Genomic DNA, 22,528 nt, shown 5'->3' on the forward strand with positions numbered 1-22,528 from the left:
TAAGAGAAATGTTGAACACAGGCAGAGTACCCTGAAGCCTATTTCTGTAGCCTTGAACAAAATGCAGGGAAATAGCTGTTTTATTGCTGATGCTGTTGACATTTGGAAGGAACTGAGCGAGATCTTAAAAGAGAAATATGCTATGACAGAGTTAAATTACAAGCATTAAAAAAAGGGGGGGAGAAAAGAGGGGGGTCAAGCACTATCTCCAGCTCATTTTCTTGCAAATATTCTCAATACTCAAACCTTAACTGCTGAAGAAGAAGAGTTGGCTATGACATGGACATCCAGCAGTTATCCCTCCATAATGCCAACTATAATAAACTTCAGAGCTAAGAGTGACCCATTCAAGAAATATATGTTTGCTGATGATGTTTTAAAGAAAGTCACACCAGTGAACTGGTGGAAGTCACTTAAGCACTGGGATTCAGAGACTGTTGAAGAGATAATCTCACTTAACAGCAGTCGAAATTGTTTGAGACCTGAAAAAGCAGGAAAGCTTGTTTTTCTTTTCCAGATTATGAACAAACAGGAAAATGAAGGTGAAGATGACTGAGTTAGCTGCGGAAGCCAATATTTTAAGTTTCTCATGTTGACTTGGCTGACACAGTCGATTTAATTTTTTTTTAATATATTTCATTTAACTATTTTAGTTAAAAACAATTTTAACAAAAACAAACCTGATTTTAAAAAACTTTAATGTTTAACTAAATTCAAAAATTCATATGCTCGTTTTGTTAAAATATTCTCTTTGCTGTTGAAGGAAAAAAATCCAGAATACTTAATGTTATTGTTTTAGTTAAATAGAACAATTTAAATGTCTGCCTGGTGATGTTCTCCTCCTAATAAAGCATGGCAAGAAAATCCTCCAAATATTAATGATTAACCTGTTGAATTGGAGATAGTTCACCTCCCAATGACTTCATAAATATCTGCTTCAATTATCTTTGTTAAATGAAATAACCAAACAATCATTGATTTTCTGATATAGCTATAAAACTAATCTGAAAAGTTTTCAAAATAAATCACTTTAAAAATGTATAGTGTGTACTTTCTAAAAATGAAACCTACATCTATCTCTAAGTTGTAAAGAATATGTATTAAGGTTATAACAACTAACAAGAATGCATTTTTATGTAGAAATCCATGATTAAATTAAGTCTTCGTGACTAGTGATTTAAATCAAGATTTAAATCAATCAAATGCACCTTGCACACCCCGCCTGCCGCAGCTGGAAGCTGCAGGGTACCCCCACTGCCCATGGTGGCTGGGATCTTGGGGGCCCACTGCCTCTGGCAGCAGGGGTACCTCACAGCTCCCTGCCACTGCAGGAGGTGGCGGGACCCTGCAGCTCCCAGCTGCCAGGGCTGAAGTCATGGAGGTCTTTGGAAGTCACGGATTCCGTCACTTCCACGACCCCCGTGACAAAAATCACAGCCTTACTTATCACCATATTATCTTCTACGTTTTTGCAAATTGCTTAATTATTTGCTCCATAATCTTTCCGGGTACCGAAGTTAATGTGACTGCTCTGTAATTCCCCGAATTGTCCTTATTCCCTTTTTATAGATTGGCACTGTTTTCCCTTTTCCAGTCCTCCGGAATCTCTCCTGTCTTCCATGACTTTTTTGAAGATAATCTCTAATGGCTCAGATATCTCCTCAATCAGCTCTTTGAGGATACTAGGATGTATTTCATCAGGTCCTGGTGACTTTAAAACTTACTTACACAAGTTAGATGTCTTCACTTGTTCTTTCCCTATTTTAGCCTCTGATCTGACCTCATTTTCATTGACATTCACTATGTTAAATATCCAATCACTAACAACCTTTTTGGTGAAAACCAAAACAAAATAGTCTTTTAGCACTTCTGCCATTTCCACATTTTCTGTTATTGTCCCCCCCACCTCCCCCCGCCATTGAGTAACGGGTTTACCCTGTCGTTGGTCTTTCTCTTGCTTCTCATGTATTTGTAGAATTTTTTTTGTAGACAGACGAAAACAGTAGGTCTAATCCCCCTAGATTTCAGTAAGGCAGTTGATACAGTTCCACATAGAAAATTATTAGTTAAATTAAAGAAGAGGGGGATTAACATGAGAATTCAAAGGTGGATAAAGAACAGTTTAAAGGGAAGACTACAGCAGGTCATACTGAAAGGTGAACTGTCAGGCTGGAGCGAGGTTACTAGTGGAGTTCCTCAGGGATCGGTCCTGGGACCTATCTTATTTGACATTTTTATTACTGACCTTGACACAAAAAATGTGTGCATACTAATAAGATTTGCAGATGACACATAGTTGGGAGGTATAGCCAATATGGAGGAGGACTGTGCTGGGCAGCACAGCATGGAGAATAGGTGACCAGCCCTCTGTGGAGAAAGAAGTGGTTCGGGACTATTTAGAAAAGCTGGATGAGCACAAGTCCATGGGGCTGGATGCGCTGCATCCGGGAGTGCAAAAGGAGTTGGCGGATGTGATTGCAGAGCCATTGGCCATTATCTTTGAAAACTCATGGCGATTGGGGGGAAGTCCCGGACGACTGGAAAAAGGCTAATGTAGTGCCCATCTTTAAAAAAGGGAAGGAGGAGGATCCTGGGAACTACAGGCAGGTCAGCCTCACCTCAGTCCCTGGAAAAATCATGGAGCAGGTCCTCAAGGAATCAATTCTGAAGCACTTAGAGGAGAGGAAAGTGATCAGGAACTGTCAGCATGGATTCACCAAGGGCAAGTCATGCCTGATTAATCTAATTGCCTTCTATGACGAGATAACTGGCTCTGTGGATGAGGGGAAAGCAGTGGACATGTTGTTCCTTGACTTTAGCAAAGCTTTTGACACGGTCTCCCACAGTATTCTTGCCAGCAAGTTAAAGAAATATGGGCTGGATGAATGGACTATAAGGTGGATAGAAAGTTGGCTAGATTGTCGGGCTCAACGGGTAGTGATCAATGGCTCCATGTCTAGCTGGCAGCCGGTATCAAGTGGAGTGCCCCAAGGGTTGGTCCTGGGGCCGGTTTTGTTCAATATCTTCATAAATGATCTGGAGGATGTGTGGATTGCACCCTCAGCAAGTTCTCAGAGGACACTAAACTGGGAGGAGAGGTAGATACGCTGGAGGGTAGGGATAGGATACAGAGGGACCTAGACAAATTAGAGGATTGGGCCAAAAGAAATCTGATGAGGTTCAACAAGGACAAGTGCAGAGTCCTGCACTTAGGACGGAAGAATCCCATGCACAGGGACCGAATGGCTCGGCAGCAGTTCTGCAGAAAAGGTCCTAGGGGATACAGTGGCTGAGAAGCCGGATATGAGTTAACTGTGTGCCCTTGTTGCCAAGAAGGCCAATAGCATTTTGGGATGTATAAGTAGGGGCACTGCCAGCAGATCGAGGGACATGATCGTTCCCCTCTATTCGACATTGGTGAGGCCTCATCTGGAGTACTGTGTCCAGTTTTGGGCCCCACAATACAAGAAGGATGTGGAAAAATTGGAAAAAGAAAGAGTCCAGCAGAGGGCAACAAAAATGATTAGGGGACTGGAACACATGACTTATGTGGAGAGGCTGAGGGAACTGGGATTGTTTAGTCTACGGAAGAGAAGAATGAGGGGGGATTTGATAGCTGCTTTCCACTACCTGAAAGGGGGTTCCAAAGAGGATGGATCTAGACTGTTCTCATTGGTAGCTGATGACAGAACAAGGAGTAATGGTCTCAAGTTGCAGTGGGGGAGGTTTAGGTTGGATATTAGGAAAAAAACTTTTTCACTAGGAGGGTGGTGAAGCACTGGAATGCATTACCTAGGGAGGTGGTGGAATCTCCTTCCTTAGATATTTTTAAGGTCAGGCTTGACAAAGCCCTGGCTGAGATGATTTAGTTGGGGATTGGTCCTGCTTTGAGCAGGGGGTTGGACTAGATGACCTCCTGAGGTCCCTTCCAACCCTGATATTCTATGATCATACAAGAACATCTGGATGACCTTGTAAACTGGAATAATAGAAATGGGATTAAATTTAATAGTGGAAAGTCATGCATTTATGGACTAACAACAAGAATTTTTGCTATAAACTGCAGATTTATCAGTTAGAAGCAACAAAGGAGGAGAAAGATCGGGGTGGTTTTAGTTGATCACAGGAGGTTTATGAGCCATCAATAGGATACAGCCATGAAAAAGGCTAGTGCAGTCCTAGGATGTGTAAGGTGAGGTATTTTCAATAGAGACAGGGAAATGTTAGTACCATTATACAAGGCACGGCTGAGACCTCATCTGGAATACTGTGTGCAGTTCTGGTCTCCCATGTTTAAGAAAGATGAATTCAAACTCGAACATATGCAGAGAAGGGCTACTAGGATGAACCAAGGAACGGAAAACCTACCTTATAATAGGAGACTCAAAGAGCTTGGCTTGTTTAGCCTAAGCAAAAGAAGGCTAAGGGGAGATAGGATTGCTCTCTATAAACACATTAGAGGGAAAGGACTTTAAGTCATGATTTGAGGACTTCAGTAACTCAGCCAGAAGTTAGGGGTCTATTTCAGAAGTGGATGGGTGAGTTTCTGTGGCCTGCAGTGTGCAAGAGGTCAGACTAGACTAGAGGATCACGATGGTCCCTTTTGACCTTAAAGTGTATGATTCTAACTATGGCACCTGGCATGGGCTTAGTTAATAACTATATTGTATCACTATTTCTCAAAAACAATACTCATGATTTTTCCCCCCATCTAAGTTAAACATAAGTAGCATATTCAGTGTAAATAGTGTATATGCAAAAATAACAGAAAAAGTGTAGTTCATTTACAAAAAAAGTATAAATAGAACTATTAATAGTTGATGTATGTTTACTGATAATTTTCAATACAAGAGGCAACATACTGTATCTACTGAAAGTAAAATTAGTGCAGTATAAAGAAAAACATTGTTAACTAACATCTTACCGTACAAATCCTAAAATTACAGATTAATAGTATAAAACTTATCCATGTTAAACCTTTTTCCCCATAAGCGTACATTAAGGAGTAAAATGGTTACAATATTAATGAAGATCACATTACAGGATTAAAATGCTAGTGACTTTGCAGCATTAACAACTCAGGCTAAATTTGAACAACTGGTCTACACTTACTCTATTACTAATCTTCTGAGGCATACAGTCCCATCCCCTCTATGTAATAATGTAATGTAATTTCTATGTAATAGAATTTTTAGGTCCTCCCTTCATAGAAATTAAAAGACCATTCCCAAGCAGGAGAGTTTAAGGATCAAAATATCAATATTTTGTAGGCAAAGAGATTCTAAAAAACTGCCTTGCCAAAATGAATAACTGTTTTGTCAGAGTCCAGATTGTCAGTAAATACTGACAAAGGAGGAAAATCTAGGAATCCGCACAACACTTGTCCTTTGTGGGAATGTACCTTTCATGAGTGATTGAAGTGACTTTTTTACCCCCAGCCAAATGTGCTCTGAGGCATTCAAAAGGCAGATGTTTTTGATTATCCATTTTGAAAGGCCTTGCTTATAGATTATGGTTAAGTCTAGTACACTTATAATCTAAAAATTCTAGAAGCAGGATACATATTGTATAACTAGGACAGTTTATCAAATGTTAACTTCTGAGTGAGATATAATAGCCTTCTTGCTATTCTGTTTATGTAAAATATTCTCACCTCTGGAAGAAAGAGGAGAAAAAAATACTACCATGAAAATGACTGACTGAAGTGGAAGCTGAAAGACAACTTGTGAAGGAAGAGGAAATTTGTATATACTGTCACCTTGTTATGGCAATCTATATATAAACTGATCTATAGGAAGCACTTTCAAAATTCTCATTAATCAGGCAGCCAACACAATAAAGAAAAAACACCTTAAAAGGAGAAATTGAATCTACATTTACACATTGAAAAAGCGACATTCAGAAAAATCAAGGCAAGTAACTCAGCATACTAAATAAAAACATAAGGAACTGAGGGAAGACCAGAAATCAGTACAAAGGATTTAAAATAGACATTGCCAATCTGAAAAGAATGTGTCTGAAAAAAGGAAAATGTTCCTAATGTAATCTGAGTTTACACAACCTGTCTCCCAAAAGGGATTTAGAGAAAGGACGATTAGTATTCTGAATTTTGCCATAGTAGGAAATGAATTTAGCAGCAAGATCAAATACTGAACTGTATCCGCCAATTTGTGTGGAGTAAGGAAATAAAGTAATTAAGTAGTTAGCTAGGCAAACTGAGTTTATTATACTGAAACTGTTTAAGGAACGAATTTCCTTTGAGAATCTTGCAAGAATCCCTTTAAAAAATGGACAGTAAGAAGTGCTATTTCCATATTAAAAAGACTCTTTACCTATTGCTCCAGAGAATTTAGCATTCCTAAAAAGATAAAATTACGAAGGCCATGGTAACCCAGACTTAACAGTGATGTGGGGGTGAAAGAGTATGGTACAAGAATTAAACAGGGCGTTGACTCAGTACCAGAATAACCATATATTTCTTGACAATGGTTCTGTTACCAATCTTTTGGACAAGATGAAGACAGATGTCTCCCCCAAAGGTACAGAAAAAACAAAGTCTTCAAAAACTGATGCAAAACAAGTTCTTGCTAGAATAAGTTGCAACATAAAAAGCTCCTGATAATGGACATTCAAAATCCTTTGTACTTTCCAGCATGATCAAGAATACCACCCTAGGATTATAATATTTTGGTTTTGCTGTCCTCATATGGAGATGTTCGTAATATAGAGTAGTGTTTATGGTTCCTTTTTTAATTTCCCTGCTCATTCCTAAAACACTGAACAGGAGTATGATAGTTTAACTGCCTTTTCCTTCAAGAGAATGAAAAACATTTTAAGGAAGGAGAGGATGAATTTTTAGTGTCCATAATGGAATCCTGCCCTCTTAATTAATAATTGAGCTGTTAGCAACTCATAGGTTATAGTGCAGGGGGATTCAGTTATTTTTCATCTAGGACTTCTTGTATTTTTATGCTTTTCTTATTTTGATTAAAATGTGTTCTACCAAAAAAAATTAAAAGGGTCAAATTATACCCTTAACTTGTATATACAGAGCAGTGGACCTGGAGGACACAATTAGGAATGCCACCCATACTGCACCATTACCTTCAATCTCATGGAAGACCACAGCAGAGGATCAGGATCCATCCATAAAAAGAAGTGAAACAAAAATCTGTATACTGCAGACAGATAATTACAAATCATGCACACAGAGGGAAGTGAGGAATAGGATTTTTACAATGTTATTTTAATTATTATAGTGCTAGGAATCTGTATTTCTAACTACTCACTGTCCACAGATTCTTCTACAAACAGGAATTAACACTTTAAAACATGTGCTATTCTTTCTAGCCTGGACCCTCAAGATGTTCTTGATAGGTGGTAAAATCAAATGGGGAGGTGGAGAGTTAGTCATTGGAAGAGATTTTTAGTTCCCCCTTCTAGGAAGCAAAGGTTTCGGCTTTTTTACAATAGGCATTATTTATCTTTCTTCAAGAAACTCTTGACTCTGCAAATATCACCTTTATCAACTGGTCTCTAACCTTCCTTTTTGGTAAGACTGAAAAAGCAAGACAGACAACTCTGGCAATACACTGAATGATAAAGTTTAAGCATTCGTACACATTTATTTAGATCCATCAGCATCTTTTGAAACATTTGACCGCAAGGTGTTGCCAATGCTTCTGCAGACTATAGCTGGGATATATGGAGTCCATAAGTCCACTGTGTAGTGCACTGTTCTTAAAATAAGCAACCTTCCCCACTCATAGCACTACATCTTTATCTTTTACAGCTGATCCTTTTGTATCCTCCATGGACAATTTCAGATTTAGCACACACTTCCAAAATACCTTTTAAAAATATTCTTGAATAAAGGCAAGGAAATGGAAAGTCAAATGTTTCAAATTGGAGCACAAAACTGTCTAAAAGACCAAGATCAAAGGCAACCTAAAACGTATTTAGCCTTATTTTCAGCTGTAATAAAATGGTAATAAGCTAAAGCAGTGAAATTCACTACTTCAGCAAAACCATTAGAGCAGAACAGTTTCATTAAAAGGAAAACAGACTATTTTAATAATATAGTAGCACTTTTCATTAATATAGCAAAGGGCCTTAAATCAGAGATCTGAAGGTGCTTTACAAACTTTAATAGGTTCTGCCTCAACACCTATATGAATTAGGGAAGTATTACCATCCCAAGCTTGTTTATGGCAATTAGGAAAAGAAACTGCAGCACACATTTCACTACTTTAATATGCTAATAGTGAGTATGGGGGGAGATGAGGAAGGACATAAAACTAAAATACCTGTCTGTACTTGGAGTTCTATAAACACAGGTTCGACCATTTCAAAATGTTAATAGCAACTGGCCAAATTAATGCTTTAATGTAGGCAAACTAAGGTAACAAGGCTGCCTAGGTGCCCTACCAACTCAGTTTCTGTTTAAGTATGAAGCAAAGATCAAGGATGGGCAAATATGGAGGAAATATGTTTAAAGAATACCAGTTGCTGCTAGTTTTCACCCTCAGGTTCCTCCTCCAAGTCATTTCTTCTGCCCTTCCTCTAACTCTCTGGGCTGAGTAACTAAAATTGTTAGTCTCTAAGGTGCCACAAGTACTCCTTTTATTTTTGGGACAGTAGATCTGACAGATTTGCTGCATTCACAACATTAATTTGTGTAAAATTGTACGTGGATCTCTAAGTAGCTGCCTCACATTTATGAAAGGAGACTTAGCTCAGAGCCCCAACAATGGCATCTCAAATGGCCATATAAGGCAGGATTTTTTTTGTCTTAAAAAGCACCACATCATCGTACTCCAGAATCTAAACTAGCTAATACTCCTGAGCACCCATAACTCCAGTGGAAAATCAGTTGGAATAACAGATGTTTAGTACCTGCAAATATCAAACTAGACCAAAGTTAGCATCCTCAAAATCAGGAGCCACTTTTGAAAGTTTTCCTCTAGGAGATGAAAGACCAGTTATTAGCCACAACTTCTAAACTGTGGGTCAGTACTAGAATTTTACTACAGGCACTTCTCACAAAGCTTGCAGCCAGACTTTCTCTAGTCTGGATCAGAGAAAATGAAGGTGGGGAAAACCCTCTAGGAACCTTTAAATCATCACAAATGAAACACAAATTATTCTGTGAAACTCAGCGGGGATACACAAGTTACAAACATCAGCAGTTCCCTGATCTAATAAAAGGTAGAAGAAAAACATTTTTTTTTAATTAACTATACACCTTTAAAAGCATACAGAGTGAGATTCAGGGCTGCACCTCTAAGAGGCACAGCCCAGGAGAAGCCTAAGGTGCCTTTAAGCCATGCTTGAAATCTCCCAGATTCTAGGCTACTCCAGGGGCCAGAGTGGACACTGGTGTAACTTATGACTGAGCTGGGGACACTGCCCAGAATCTCCACGGTGCTATGTGCTGTTGCCCTGCCCATCACCCAGCTATATCCCAGCATACCCCTACATCAGAGCTCACAAAATATCTTCAGAAGAGATCTTGAGGCTGTTGTCCTTATTTCCCTTCCCTGGGGGAATTATCCCATCGCTGGAGGCAGGTTACCAGACCCAGAGAAGGATGGTTCAGTGGTTAGGGCCCTAGACTGGAATTTGGAGACCCAGGTTTAGTTTTTGCTCCACAAGAGACTTCCCATGTGACCTTAGTAAGTCATTTATTCTCTGTGTCTCATTTCCACATCTCTAAAATGGGGATGATAGTACTTCTGTACTTCACAGGGATGATGTGAGGATAAATACATTAAAAACTGTGAGGCTTTCAGATGCTATAGTAATGGGAGCCACATAAGTACTTAAGATAGATGAATTAAAGCCCCTTTATGTTACTCCAGCCCTTTTACCAGACATAAAAGTATGGGTGAGAAGCCCAGGGTGTGTCAAATAATGAAGCCCTCAGCTCTAGCAGAATTGCTTCTAGTGTTTCAGCCCACCATACAAACAGAATAGAATAGTAAAGCAGGAGTCTCTGAAGGTGTATTTGTGAAGTAGAAATACCGTTTTCCCCCAATAAATGAAAATCTTACTACAGCCAAAATAATGTTTTGCCTCCCTCAAAATGTTTTGCATTACAGAACTTAAACATACTAGTGATAAAATGCAGTATAGCAATTTTAATTTAAAAAATGCATGATGAAATAGGAATAACTATTTTCAATTAAGCTGTCTTAGATCTTTAAGTAGTTGCTTTTTTAAATTTTTTACAATTTTAGTATTCTATATACTATTGCAGCGCAGCTGTCTTTGAATATAAAATTTGTCAGCTGATGAAAAATTGTTCTACATTTATAGAAAGGAGAACTACTTCAATTTCTTCAAGATTAAGTCTTACTTGTTTCCATGGGACCAGAAATTCATATAAATCATACAGGAAAATACAGGAATCCAGAGAGATTATGTTACTACTCTAGCCAAGTTTCTCCATCACAGTCTAACTTACAGCTGGTCCTGCAGCTCTACAATTATGTACTCCAGCTGTTCCTTCTCCATTTTATGGGCTAGATCCATATCTTCAATCCTCTGTAGCAGTAGTTTGTTTTGTGAGACAGATTCAGCCAGCTGGGTTTCTCTGAGGCGTACTAGCTCTTCAAGATAACCCTGAAAATGCAGAAACAAACAAAAACCTTTAGTGAATAAGAAATGGTTACTCACTGTATGCAGTAACTGTGGTTCTTTGACATGTGTCCCCCTATGGGTGCTCCACTCCAGGTGCGCTGGCATCCCCTACACCTTTGATCGGAGATTTCACATAGCAGTGTCCATTAAGCCCACGCATGTGTATTACTCAATTTTGTGCTCCGTGCTGTTATATAGCACCGCACGGGTGAACCAACCTCAGTTCCTTCTGTACTGCAAAGCTCCACAGCAGAGAACTCCAAAGCAGAGGGGAAGGAAGGTAGTTAATGAATCATCCAAAGGAAGACAAATCTCAAAGAACCAGTTACTGCACAGAGTGAGTAACCTGCACAGAGTGAGTAACCATTTCTTTTTCTTCAAGTAGCGTCCCTATGGGTACTCAAGTCTAGATGACTAATGAGAGGTTTCCTCTGAGGAGGAGGGGGCTTCAACATCATTGAGTCCAATATCAAAGAAAATATAGCTAAGCCAAACACAGCATCGGAAGCAGAGTCCTGAGCAGTGTTCCCTCTAATTTTTCCCACCCATGTGCGGAATGAATTTAGTTATGTGCACCACTATGGAGGTGATGTGTGACACATAACAAATTCATGTGGTGGGGTTGGGGAGGGGGCTGGGCCATGGTTGGGGTTTGGAGTGTGGGAGGGGGCTCAGGACTGGGGCAGAAGGTTGGGTGCAGGGGGTGAGCACTCTGGCTGCGGGTGCAGGCTCTGAGAGAGGGCCAGGGTACAGAAGAGTACTCCAGGGCTACAGCGGGGAGAGAGAACTCCCCCCAGCTCTCTCTCCCTGCAGTAGAACCTGGGCTGTGTAGGGAGGCGCCCCTCCCCGCCCCAGAGCTCTGGGGCTGGGGCTTCAGGATAGGCGCTCCTCCCCCACCCCAGCAGGTCTGGGCCAGGGGAGGGCTGCCCTGGGCCATTCTGGTAGCCTGGGCCTGGTTGGGGCTGGGCCAGTCCACCCCAGCAGGTCCGGACCGCAGCAGAGATGGAGCCGGGGGAGGGATGCCCCGGCCGCGGCAGGTTGGGTGCTGGGGGAGGGACGCCCCTCCCCCATCTGCTGGAGGTCCCCAGTTTGGTTTCCTGAGCGCCTGCACAGTGCTAAATAGGCAGCTGCTCAGCTTAGGTCATGAGTTATTGCATAATTCTCAGCAAACATTTATAGAGGTCTAAGTCATGGCTCTACATATTTCAATGATGGGAACATTATTGTGAAAGGCTGTAGAGGCTTAGAATGAGTGTGTGTGTTTGAATATTATGCAGTCAGCCAGTTGGAAAGTCTTTGTTTAGAGACCAGACCTTTTTGATCTGTCTGCAATCAAGACAAATAATTTGGGAGTCTTTCTGAAAGGTTTAGACCTATCAAGATAGAAGGCCAGGGCTCTCCTAACATCAAATGTATAACTGCACCTCTTCTTTGCTTAGGTGAGGTTGAGGGTGGAGGACCAGAAGATGAATGGATTGGTTAATATGGAACTCAGAAGATATTTTTTGTAAAAGCTTGGGATGTGGTCATACTGTTGACCTTGTCCTTGAAAAATACTGTGAAAGGTGGGTATGCCATAAAGGCCTTTACTTCCCCAACTTGTCAAGCGAATATGATGCCTATCTGAAAAAAATGGCGGAGTGAGCAGGAAGCCATCAGTTCAAATGGTGATCTTGGAAGGCATTTAAGAACCAGACTGAGGTCCCAAACTAGAGGAGGACTAGTGGAAAGAGATTTTTGTGCCCCCTGAGGAACCTCATTGTTGTTGGGTAGACAATTACGGAATAACCATCTACTGGAGAATAGAAAGCCATGATGGTTGCTAGGTGGATTCTAATGGAGCTAAGCAAGAACTCCAAGTTTTTAGTTCTAAGGTGCAGTTCAGTACATCTGGCACAGATACGGTTGTTGGTGGAATGTGTTTGAGGTCACACCAGCAGGCAAATCCATTTTTGTAAGTAAGAGTAGTGTGTAGATCATTTTCTGCTGTGTAATAGCACTCTTTTTACTTCCTCTGAGCAGGTTGTTTCTAATCCCGTTAACCACTGAGCAACCACGCTTTGAGACAAATAAATCTGAGATTGGAGTGAAGGATCTTCCCACCTTCCTATGAGAGCAGAGGCCTGGAGAGTGATCAATGAGTAAATGGCCATCTGTATCAAGCAAGGGAACTATGTTTGTCTGGGCCCAGTCAGAACTGTTAGAATAACTCTGGCCTTTTTCATTTGAGTAGAACTTTGGATATTAGAGGAGTTTGGGGAGGGGGTGGGGAACACAATAGAGCCGACAATCAAAGGTGAAAGGCAACCCCCAAGGATCAGTGATCACCTCTGAAGCAGAACTAGGTGTTTTTCTTGTTTATTGCCATGGTGAACAGATCTATTTGAGAGGTGCATCACTGCTGGAATATGTGGTGCAGTATGATGGGATCTATTTCCCACTCATGGTCTTGAAAGAAGTGCCTGCTAAGTTTCTCTGCGGTCCCATTCTGAACTCCTGGAAGGTAAGCTGCTGTGATGATGACCTGATTGCATATGCACCAGTTCCAAAGCTTGACAGCCTCTGTGCCAAGGGAACAGAATCTTGCCCTGCCCTAGCAGCTGATATAGCACATGCATGACATGTTGTCCCTCATGTGTCCCTTTATGTGTTTGCCCTGATTAGTGGTAGAAACTGGAAACAGGCATATGTGACTGCCCTGAGTTCCAGGAGGCTGATGTGCAGAGTGGTTTCTTGAGGTGTCCACCTGGCCTGGGCCATGTGAATGTCCAAATGTGCTTCCCAACCCAGCAGGGATGCATCCGTTGTGATAATTGGGGAAGGGCGGGCGATAGTGACTCCTGTACAAATGTGAGGGTTTTTCCACCAACTAAGATTCCTTGACACAGGTGGGTGGGGAAAGTAATATAGTTAGACTTTGTTGGATAAATAAACAATCATGAGCCACCCTTGAAGGCACTGCATTCTGAGTCTTGCATGGTCTATAATGAAAGTACCAGCTGACATGCGTCCCAACAGTTGAAGACAGTTCTTGGCCAGGGTTTGAGGGAGAATCTGGATTGTGCTGACTGTGTTGGATAGGGCCATGAATCTGTGCATTGAGAGGTGGGCTCTTGCTGCTACTGAATTGAGATAAACTCCTATTAATTCTAATTGTTTAGAATTAATCCAAGATGGATTTTTGAAAGTTCAACTGTAGACCCAATTTGAGGAAGAGGTCTATGGCCTCACAAGTCGCCTGTGAAGTTACATCCAGGGAGCCACCTTTCAGAAGCCAATTTTCTAGTTAAGGAAATGCTAAAATTCCTTTTCTGTGGAGGTGTGCCATTACTACTGACATGACCTCCAAAAAGACCTTTAAGGCAGATGATAGGCTGAAAGGGAGCACCCTGTATTGAAAATGGTCCAGACTGACAGTAAAACATAGAAATCATTTGTGAGATGGGTGGATTGCTATATGGAAATGTGTATCCTGAAGGTTGAGGGCTGAGAACAAATCCCCTAAGTCCAGTGATAGAATTATTGCTGCAAGTGTCACTATTTTTAATTTGTGCGCCTTCACAAAGGTCTTTAACAGCCTTAAATCTAGGATGGGTCTTCAACCACTTTTTTTTGAACCAGGAAATATTTGGAGTAAAACCCCTTCCCTCTGTGCTGCATGGGAACGGGTTATATAGCTCCCAAAAGTATATGAGAGTGTCTATTTCTTGTCATGGCAGGTTCTCGTGAGAGGAGTGGCTGAAGATGGATGGGGAAGAGGGCTGGGGGGGGAAGGATGGGGAAGAAGGTTGACAGGTGGAAGACAAGTAAAGTGGATGGAATGCCCCGTAGAGATGATCTTCAAAACTTACTTGTCCATACATGCTGGAAGTGGTAAAGGCGGTCATTGAAGGGAGGAAAGCAGATGAATCGATGCAGATGGTAAGAATGGGAATGGTAACTCAGGACCTTGACCAACCTCCCAAAATTTGTGCTTGGAGATGGAAGGCTGTGAGTTCAAAGGTTGAGAAGCAAGTGGTTTTCTTGACTGGAATCTGTCTCTTATGTTGAGGTTTGTACGATCTCTGGGAGCTCAAGAATTGGGCGGGATGGGATCTTTGCGCCATCTGGGACTTATTAAACTCCCTCTTGTTGGCAGGTGTATAGATCCCGAGAGAATACAAAAGTATCCTGGAGTCCTTTAACAGGCGCAGAGATTCATTCATGCTGTCAGTGAACAATCAAAGGGTAGGTCTTCAATCATAATTTGGACCTCCTTTGGAAATCCTGAGAGCTGGAGCCAGGAGGTCCATCTCATAACTACTTCTGTAGTGATCGAACAGGTGACAGTATCAGCAGTGTCAAGGGAGGCCTACAAATACATTCTGGTGAGCAGATGGCCTTCCACAATAATTTCAGCAGGTAGGTGCTGAATAAAAGAGTTCAACTTGGTATAATTTGTAAGACTGTATTGCGCCATTAATGCCTGGTAGTTGGCAATTCTGAATTGTAAAGTAGCTCATGAACACAATTTTCTAACAAACTGGTCAAGGCACTTATGATCCTTGTCATAGGGCGTAGATTTAGCGTGGTGCTGCTGCCTTCTGCATTGACCACCAAAAAGTTAGAAGAGGAACGAGAAGTAAAAATTCTGAGACCTTTTAGACAGAACATAATATTTCTTATCTGCTCTTTTGCATGTAGGTGGAATTGTGGCTAGGGTGTGCCAGGTAACCTTTGCAGGGTCCAGTAAGGCCTTATTAACAGGCAAGGCAATGCGGGCAGATGTATGGAGGATGTCAAGCAACTTACAGTGTTGTTCTTTAACCTCCTTAAGAGGTATCTGCGAAAAGTCCACAGTTCTCTTGACCAGTGCCTGACACTGTTTAAAATCAGGGATGGAGGAGGTGGCATAACTATTTCATCTGAGGATGAAGAAATAATGTTGGCCAGTGGAGAGACGTCTTCATCAGTGCTAGCTTTCTGTTTATCAAAGATTTCTTCCTGCAGTTCTGGTCTCCTAGAGAGGGAGGGTGATGATGGCTGTCTATCTCTGTCACAAGTCATTAGGTCTTTAGGTCTAACAGTGCCCTCGGTACCAAAGAAACCAGCAGCCTCATAGGTACTAGGTCAGAGAGCAATGGGTGCCAAAGTGGCTGGAGTTACTGGAGACTTCTTCAAGGTTGAATCCCTTCCTGGAGAACTTGGGAGATGGTCTTTAGGAATCTTATGGGAGCAATCTTGAGTCTTCCTCTTAGATGCCCTGGAGGAGTGGGGCTCAGAGACAGTGGAGGCAGAAGACTTACTCGGAGACCAGTGAAGTGAGTGTGGGGTGGGGACCTCTGGCCTGGGTCAGAGGCGAGAAGCAGCAATAAGAAGTCGAAGTGTGATCTCCCTGGTTTTCTGGCTCTAGATTTTAATGCCAGATAGAAGTTGCACTTTTGGGAATTATGAGATTCCCCGAGACAATTGATGCACCGGTAGTGTCTGTCACTCACCAGGATTGCCTCCCAGCAACGGGAACTGGGAGAACTGGGTATATTATATCCTCCCAGTAAAGTAAAACTCCCAGGAGAGAGAAACTATCCATATATTTAAAAAAAAAAATTCAACTACTACAGCTGAACTAAACTACTGATTACTATTAAGAACAACTATAATAAACCAACTACTAAAAGAGTTAAGGGGACACAGTTGAGGTAAACCTCCATGCAGACAACTGCAAAGGCTCAGTCTCAGGCTGAGGTGGTTGAGCAGGAATTGAGGGCAGTTTGTCCACACAGTGCTATATAATAATGGCACAGAGCATGAGACTGAGTAACATGCATGTATGGGTCCTATGGATATTGCTATGATAAATCTCCAATCAAAGGTACAGGGGGCGCAAACATACCTAAAGTGGAGCACTCGTAGGGACACTACTCAAAGAAGAACAAAAGTTACAAATTAATATGTTCATATTTTGCTGCATAGGACAGAGTTTTCCTGTTTATTTTTTACTTTATTACATTACAGTGAGGAGACATGAACGTAACTTAATTGGAGCATAGTGGTCCCTGACACAATATAAGAGCATCTTATGGGTTATTAAGGCTTGTTTGAACAATCGATCCATGTTCCATGAAGTGGAAGCAGCAAATGGAGGAAGAGATAAATTAGATAAATGATCAAGGAACTATGACTGATGGATGAATGCTGAAAAAGAAAAACAAAAAAAACCACCCTCACCAGAAATTGATTACAACTCTATTACTTAAGTAACAGTTGCCAGAGACACTGAAGGTATATAAAAGAATCAGAGTCAAGCTACACAGTAAGTCGATGGGATCGGACAGAAAATATTTGCAATTCAACTTCTACAAAAAAAGTTGAAATGAAAGAAAAGCTTCATAGTACTAAATTAAGCATGGAACCAGCAATACAGAAGGTAATATTTATCACTTGTAATGAACACTCAATATACAAATAAAAGGTATAGGGCAGGAAAACACAAGAAGAGAAGGTTACTCACCCTGTGAAGTAACTGAGGTTCTTTGAGATCTGTGTCCCTATGAGTGCTCTACTGTAGGTGCAGTAGCGCCCCCTGTGCCTGGAATCAGAGATCTTCATCAGCAATGCACGTCAGACCACGCATGCGCACCTTCCCCCTCTCGCGCCATAAGCAGGACATATATCTAGCACTGTGCGGTCCGACCGCCCCCACAGTTCGTTCTCTGCCGCAGAGCTCATGTGGCAGCTCCGAACCAGAGAGGAGGCTGGGTAGTGGAGCACCCATAGGGGGACACATCTCGAAGAACCTCAGTTACTGCACAGGGTGAGCAAACTTCTCTTCTTTGACTGATGTCCGTATGGGTGCTCCACTATAGATGACCCGAAAGCGGTGCCCCCTAATTGGAAGGCTGGTGCTTCGGAGGAGCATTTACTGAAGATAATAGAACAGTAAGTCCCAGGAGAGTGTCTGCTGTGACATCACGAGATATGGCGTAGTGATTGAGACACTGCATCCCATATTCTTCATAGTGATGTTAAGATATGATTATGCAATAATTATGAGACATTTTGTACGAGACAGGGCATTAAGGAGTCATTGGAAAAGTTATGATTTGCTGGATATGATTATCCTATTTGTACGCATCCATCATTTTTGTATCTGACATTATGAATATTGACTATGTATCTATTTCACATGTAGTCGCACCTGGGTGACGCCCACTAGGTAAAATGCTTCTAATCTAAATAGCTGGTTGTGAAGGACCCATTCAGGGTAATGGGCCATTAGGGAAACAACAGGCATAGGAGAAGCTTATCCCCCACCTGGTGAGCCTTCCTGTGGATGTTTCGGCCAGCCTGTAAGCAATGGCTGCTATGAGTCTGCAGGGGCAACATGACTCTGGACTCCATTTTGGGGGCCTGTGTTTTTCCACAGGCTGGTCTGGGAATGGAGTTTGGAACAAAGGATTTCCACCATATGCTAAAGCTATGTGAGGCAGGGAGTGACATTACTGGTTGTTTTTCACTCCCCACCCAAGGGAACTTCTGGAAACACCTAAGTTACAAAGACTGAACTGGGGGAAGTGCTGAACTCAGGCTAAAGGGATTTCTAGCCTGTGTATTGAAACCTGGGGATCCCAAGTTGCAAAGAAACTGCAGCTTGTATCTTAAGAATCTGCAAACCTGCTTGTATCATCAGCCAGGGGGACAAACTGCTAATTCATATCCAATCTATCTAGTATATTAAGCTTAGCTCGCATTTTTGTTTATTTGCTAGGTAACCTGCTTCATCTGTTTGCTATCCCTTATAATCACTTAAAATCTATCTTTTGTAGTTAATAAACTTGTTTCTGCTTTATCTAAACCAGTGAGTTTGAATGAAGTGCTTGGAAAGCTTAGCTTAAGGGCAAAAGCTGTTGCATTTCCTTTCCACATTGAGGGGGAGGCAAACTAGACAAATTCATACTGATCAGGGTTTTGACCAGGGCAGGATGGTACAGCTCTGGGGTGCTAGGCTGGGAAGCTGGCAGTTATTTTGGCTGTAGCCTCTCTATTGTTGGTTTATGCAGTGGCTGGTCAGCCTGCATGTAACTGCAGTTGGGTGTGTCCCTGCCTGAGTGAATGCTGGTGGAAGTGTAAAACCGGGAGTGGATCTGCAGCTTGTCACTGCAGCACAGTGTGAGAGGCAGATCAGGCTGGTGAGTCAGAGGGCTCAGTGGTACCCTAGTTCCAGGTGGCACCACAGGGGAAATCCATGACAGTGATGGGCCAGTGTCTGCCATTTTGCAAAGGTCATCGGTGAGGACATTATTGAGAAAACATTGGAGGTGGAAAGCGAGCGGGTGGAATGTGCTCTAATTGCAGAAGGAGGTTGCCAATTGTGTAGTTAAGACAGATGTATACACTGCGAGATTCAGTTGGACCTGTGTTGTTTAGAGATGGCTGAGACTTTGGATCTTTTTGCTGTTGAAAGGAACAAAATGTGGTGATTTTCTAAAATGTTTAGTTCTGTCCACATAGACTAATGCTCGCCTGATGTCCAAGGTGTGCAGTGCTGCCTCCTGTTGGTTGCTCTGACGATTCAGAAAGAAGCAAGGAAGGTGGGTAGGTTGATTAAAATGGAAAGATGATGGAACCATAGGCAAAAATTTGGGAAGTGGATGGAACATAAAACTTTGTCTTTATAAAAAAGTGTGTATGGGGGATATGCCATAAGGACCCCAATTTCACTGACCCATCAGGCAGAGGTGATAGTGACAAGAAAGGCCATTTTCATTGATAAGTGAACGTAGGAACAAGTTGCCATCGGTTCAAACAGCGGTCTAGCAAGAAAGCATAGGATGAGGCCAGGTCGGATCTCATGCGTGAAGATAAAGATTTTGGAAACCCTTCCAGAAACGTTTTGTGAGTGGGTGTGTGAAGATGGCAGTGAAAAGTGGTGATGGTTGCCAAATGCACGTGAATAGAGCTGGTGGATAACCCTGATTGTTTAAGGTGTAAAATATAGTCCAGGCTAAGAGACAGTGGAGCACTTATTGCATCAACCTTATGGGAGGCGCACCAGCATTGGACCCTAGTCCATTTGTGAAGATTAGCACATCTAGTCGTGTTGTGCCTGCTATTCAAGCGTATCAGTTTAACTGTGTCTGAGCAGGTTATTTCCGAATCCCAGAACCACAGAGGAACCAGGTTTTGAGGTGGAGAATCTATGGATTGGGATGGAGGATACAACCCCATCCTATGAAAGGAGTAGTGGAATTGGATGGAGAGACATTGGTCGGCATACCATCATGCGAAGGAGGTAAGTATACCAGATCTGTCCTGGCCATGTTCGAACTATAAGGATGATATGGGTTCAGTCCCTCTGAACCTTGTGGAGTACTCAAAACAGAAGGGAGAAGGGAGGGAAGGCACTAGTGCATCCCATGTGATGAGGAATGCGTCTCCCTAAAATCAGTCTCCCAGTCCCACTCTCGAGCAGAATCGAGGGCATCAGGCATCTTGTGGTGTGGCAAAAAGATCTATGTTGGGGAATCCCCAGTGGTTTAAGATAAGCTAAAGGATTCACATATCTAGTTCCCACTCATGATCGTGGGAGAATCTCCTGCTCAATGAGTCTGCAGTGGTGTTCTGGTGTCCAGAGAAGTATGCAGCTGAGATGGTGATGTCATGTTGGATACACCAGCTCCATAATTTCAGTGCCTCTGAGCAGGTGATATGGTCAGTCATAGCTCTGATGGTGCGATGTGCAATCAGTGGGAGGAAATGTCGGCAGGTATTGCAAACCGTCCATAGCTGTAGGAGGTTGACATGTAAGGTGGATTCGATTAAAGACCATCTGCCCTATACTGTCGGAGTGTGAATCAGTGCTGCCCAATTGATTAAGGAGGCATCAGTTGTTAGAATCATGCTCAGCACCAGCTGAAAGAAAGGAACCCCCAACACAGATGTTCTTGGGCTGTGTCCACCAGAATAATGAGTCCTTGACCATCCTCAGAATGGATAACAGCTTGTGGAGGCTGAGACTGTGAGGGACATATACTGTACAGAGCCACACCTGAATACATTGCATGTGTAACCATGAGTGCTTTACCATGAACGTGGTGACTGCCATGTGTCCTAGTAGCTGGAGACAAGTTCTGGCAGAGATCTGGGGACAGGCTTGTACCTTGAATACAAGATCCACTGTAGATGAGAATCTGGGAGGTAGAAAGAAAGCTCTGGCTTGTATGGCATCTAGTTGTGCACCGATGAACTCCAGGTGTTGTATCAGTATTAAAGTAGACTTCTCCAAGTTCACACGGAGGCCTAGATTCATGAGGGGTCCATCGGGATCTGTATGGTGCAAAGGGTTTTGGCTTTGGATGGGGGCTTGAGGAGACAGTTGTCTAAGTATGGAAAGATTATGATGCCCTGTTTCCTTAGGTAGGCATTGACTACTGCAAGGACTTTGGAAAATACATAAGGGGCCACTGACAATCCAAGAGACAGTACCTTATACTGACAATGGTCGGTATCTCCGGTTTTATTGCGATATGGCAGGGTTTTATTGCGATATGGAAATACGCATCTTGGCAGTAAAGAACCAAGAACCAATGCCCCTGTTCCAGTGCGAGGATAATGGTAGAGAGGGTAACCATCTTGAAGCATTACAGTTTGACCAATTTGTATAGGTTTCGAAGGTCCAGCATCAGCCACCAGACACCGGATTTCTTCTGAATCAGAAAATAATGGGAATAGTAACCCTTTCCTCTATGCTGGGAAGGAACTGGTTCTATGGCTCCCAGCTGCAGAAGATGATGATATTTCTTCTTGTAGAATGGGTTCATGAGAGGGGTCCCTGAAGGACAGGAAAGGAGTGTGGCGGAGCAGGATAGATAAGAAAGGGATAGAGTATCCTTCCCTGATGATCTCTAGAACCCACTTGTCCAACGTAATTAGTCTCCATGACGGAAAGAATGGAGCTAATTGGTCGCCAAACTGGTGGGATGTCTAAGATGGTTGGTATGACTGGAACAGGGGGAGGCTTCTTGGGGCCTTGACCACACCTTCAAAATTCTTGCTTGGCTGGAGGCTCATGAGAGGTAGCTCCTTGAAGAGTGGCCTACGTTTTGTACGGGGCTTTTGTCGGCACTGAGAGTCACAGTGCCACAGAGGAGTGTACTGCGGTGGTCAGCAGTGGGAGTCTCTTTGGTGCTGGTGTGTAAATGCAGAGGAAGCAGACGCTAACTCAGGAGTCTTTAAGGGACTGTAGGGAATCATCCATACATTCCACAAATAGTTTGGGACCTTCACAGGGTAAGTCTTCAACTGTGGTTTGTACCATAGAATCATAGAATATCAGGGTTGGAAGGGACCTCAGGAGGTCATCTAGTCCAACCCCCTGCTCAAAAGCAGGACCCATACCCAATTAAATCATCCCAGCCAGGGCTTTGTCAAGCCTGACCTTAACTTCTAAGGAAGGAGATTCCACCACCTCCCTAGGCAACGCATTCCAGTGTTTCACCACCCTCCTAGTGAAAAAGTTTTTCCTAATATCCAACCTAAACCTCCCCAACTGCAACTTGAGACCATTACTCCTTGTCCTGTCCTCTTCCACCACTGAGAATAGTCTAGAACCATCCTCTCTGGAACTACCTCTCAGGTAGTTGAAAGCAGCTATCAAATCCCCCCTCATTCTTCTCTTCTGCAGACTAAACAATCCCAGCTCCCTCAGCCTCTCCTCATAACTCATGTGTTCCAGACCCCTAATCATTTTTGTTGCCCTTCGCTGGACTCTCTCCAATTTATCCACATCCTTCTTGTAGTGTGGGGCCCAAAACTGGACACAGTACTCCAGATGAGGCCTCACCAATGTCGAATAGAGGGGGACGATCACGTCCCTCGATCTGCTCGCTATGCCCCTACTTATACATCC

The 22,528-nt window shown here is 42.6% G+C and overlaps 1 protein-coding gene across 4 annotated transcripts in view; it reads right to left on the reverse strand.

Moving 5' to 3' along the window:
* The window catches only part of RUNDC3B (RUN domain containing 3B), a 141,281-nt gene that overhangs the window by 33,622 nt on the left and 85,131 nt on the right, over positions 1 to 22,528 (reverse strand). For all 4 annotated transcript variants that reach the window (XM_077809425.1, XM_077809427.1, XM_077809426.1 and 1 more), the window contains exon 8: positions 10,466 to 10,623. In XM_077809425.1, coding sequence (XP_077665551.1) covers positions 10,466 to 10,623 — 158 coding nt within the window. The remainder of the gene's footprint in view (positions 1 to 10,465; positions 10,624 to 22,528) is intronic.

Source organism: Eretmochelys imbricata, chromosome 2, assembly GCF_965152235.1.
Source record: "Eretmochelys imbricata isolate rEreImb1 chromosome 2, rEreImb1.hap1, whole genome shotgun sequence".
Lineage (NCBI taxonomy): Eukaryota > Metazoa > Chordata > Testudines > Cheloniidae > Eretmochelys > Eretmochelys imbricata.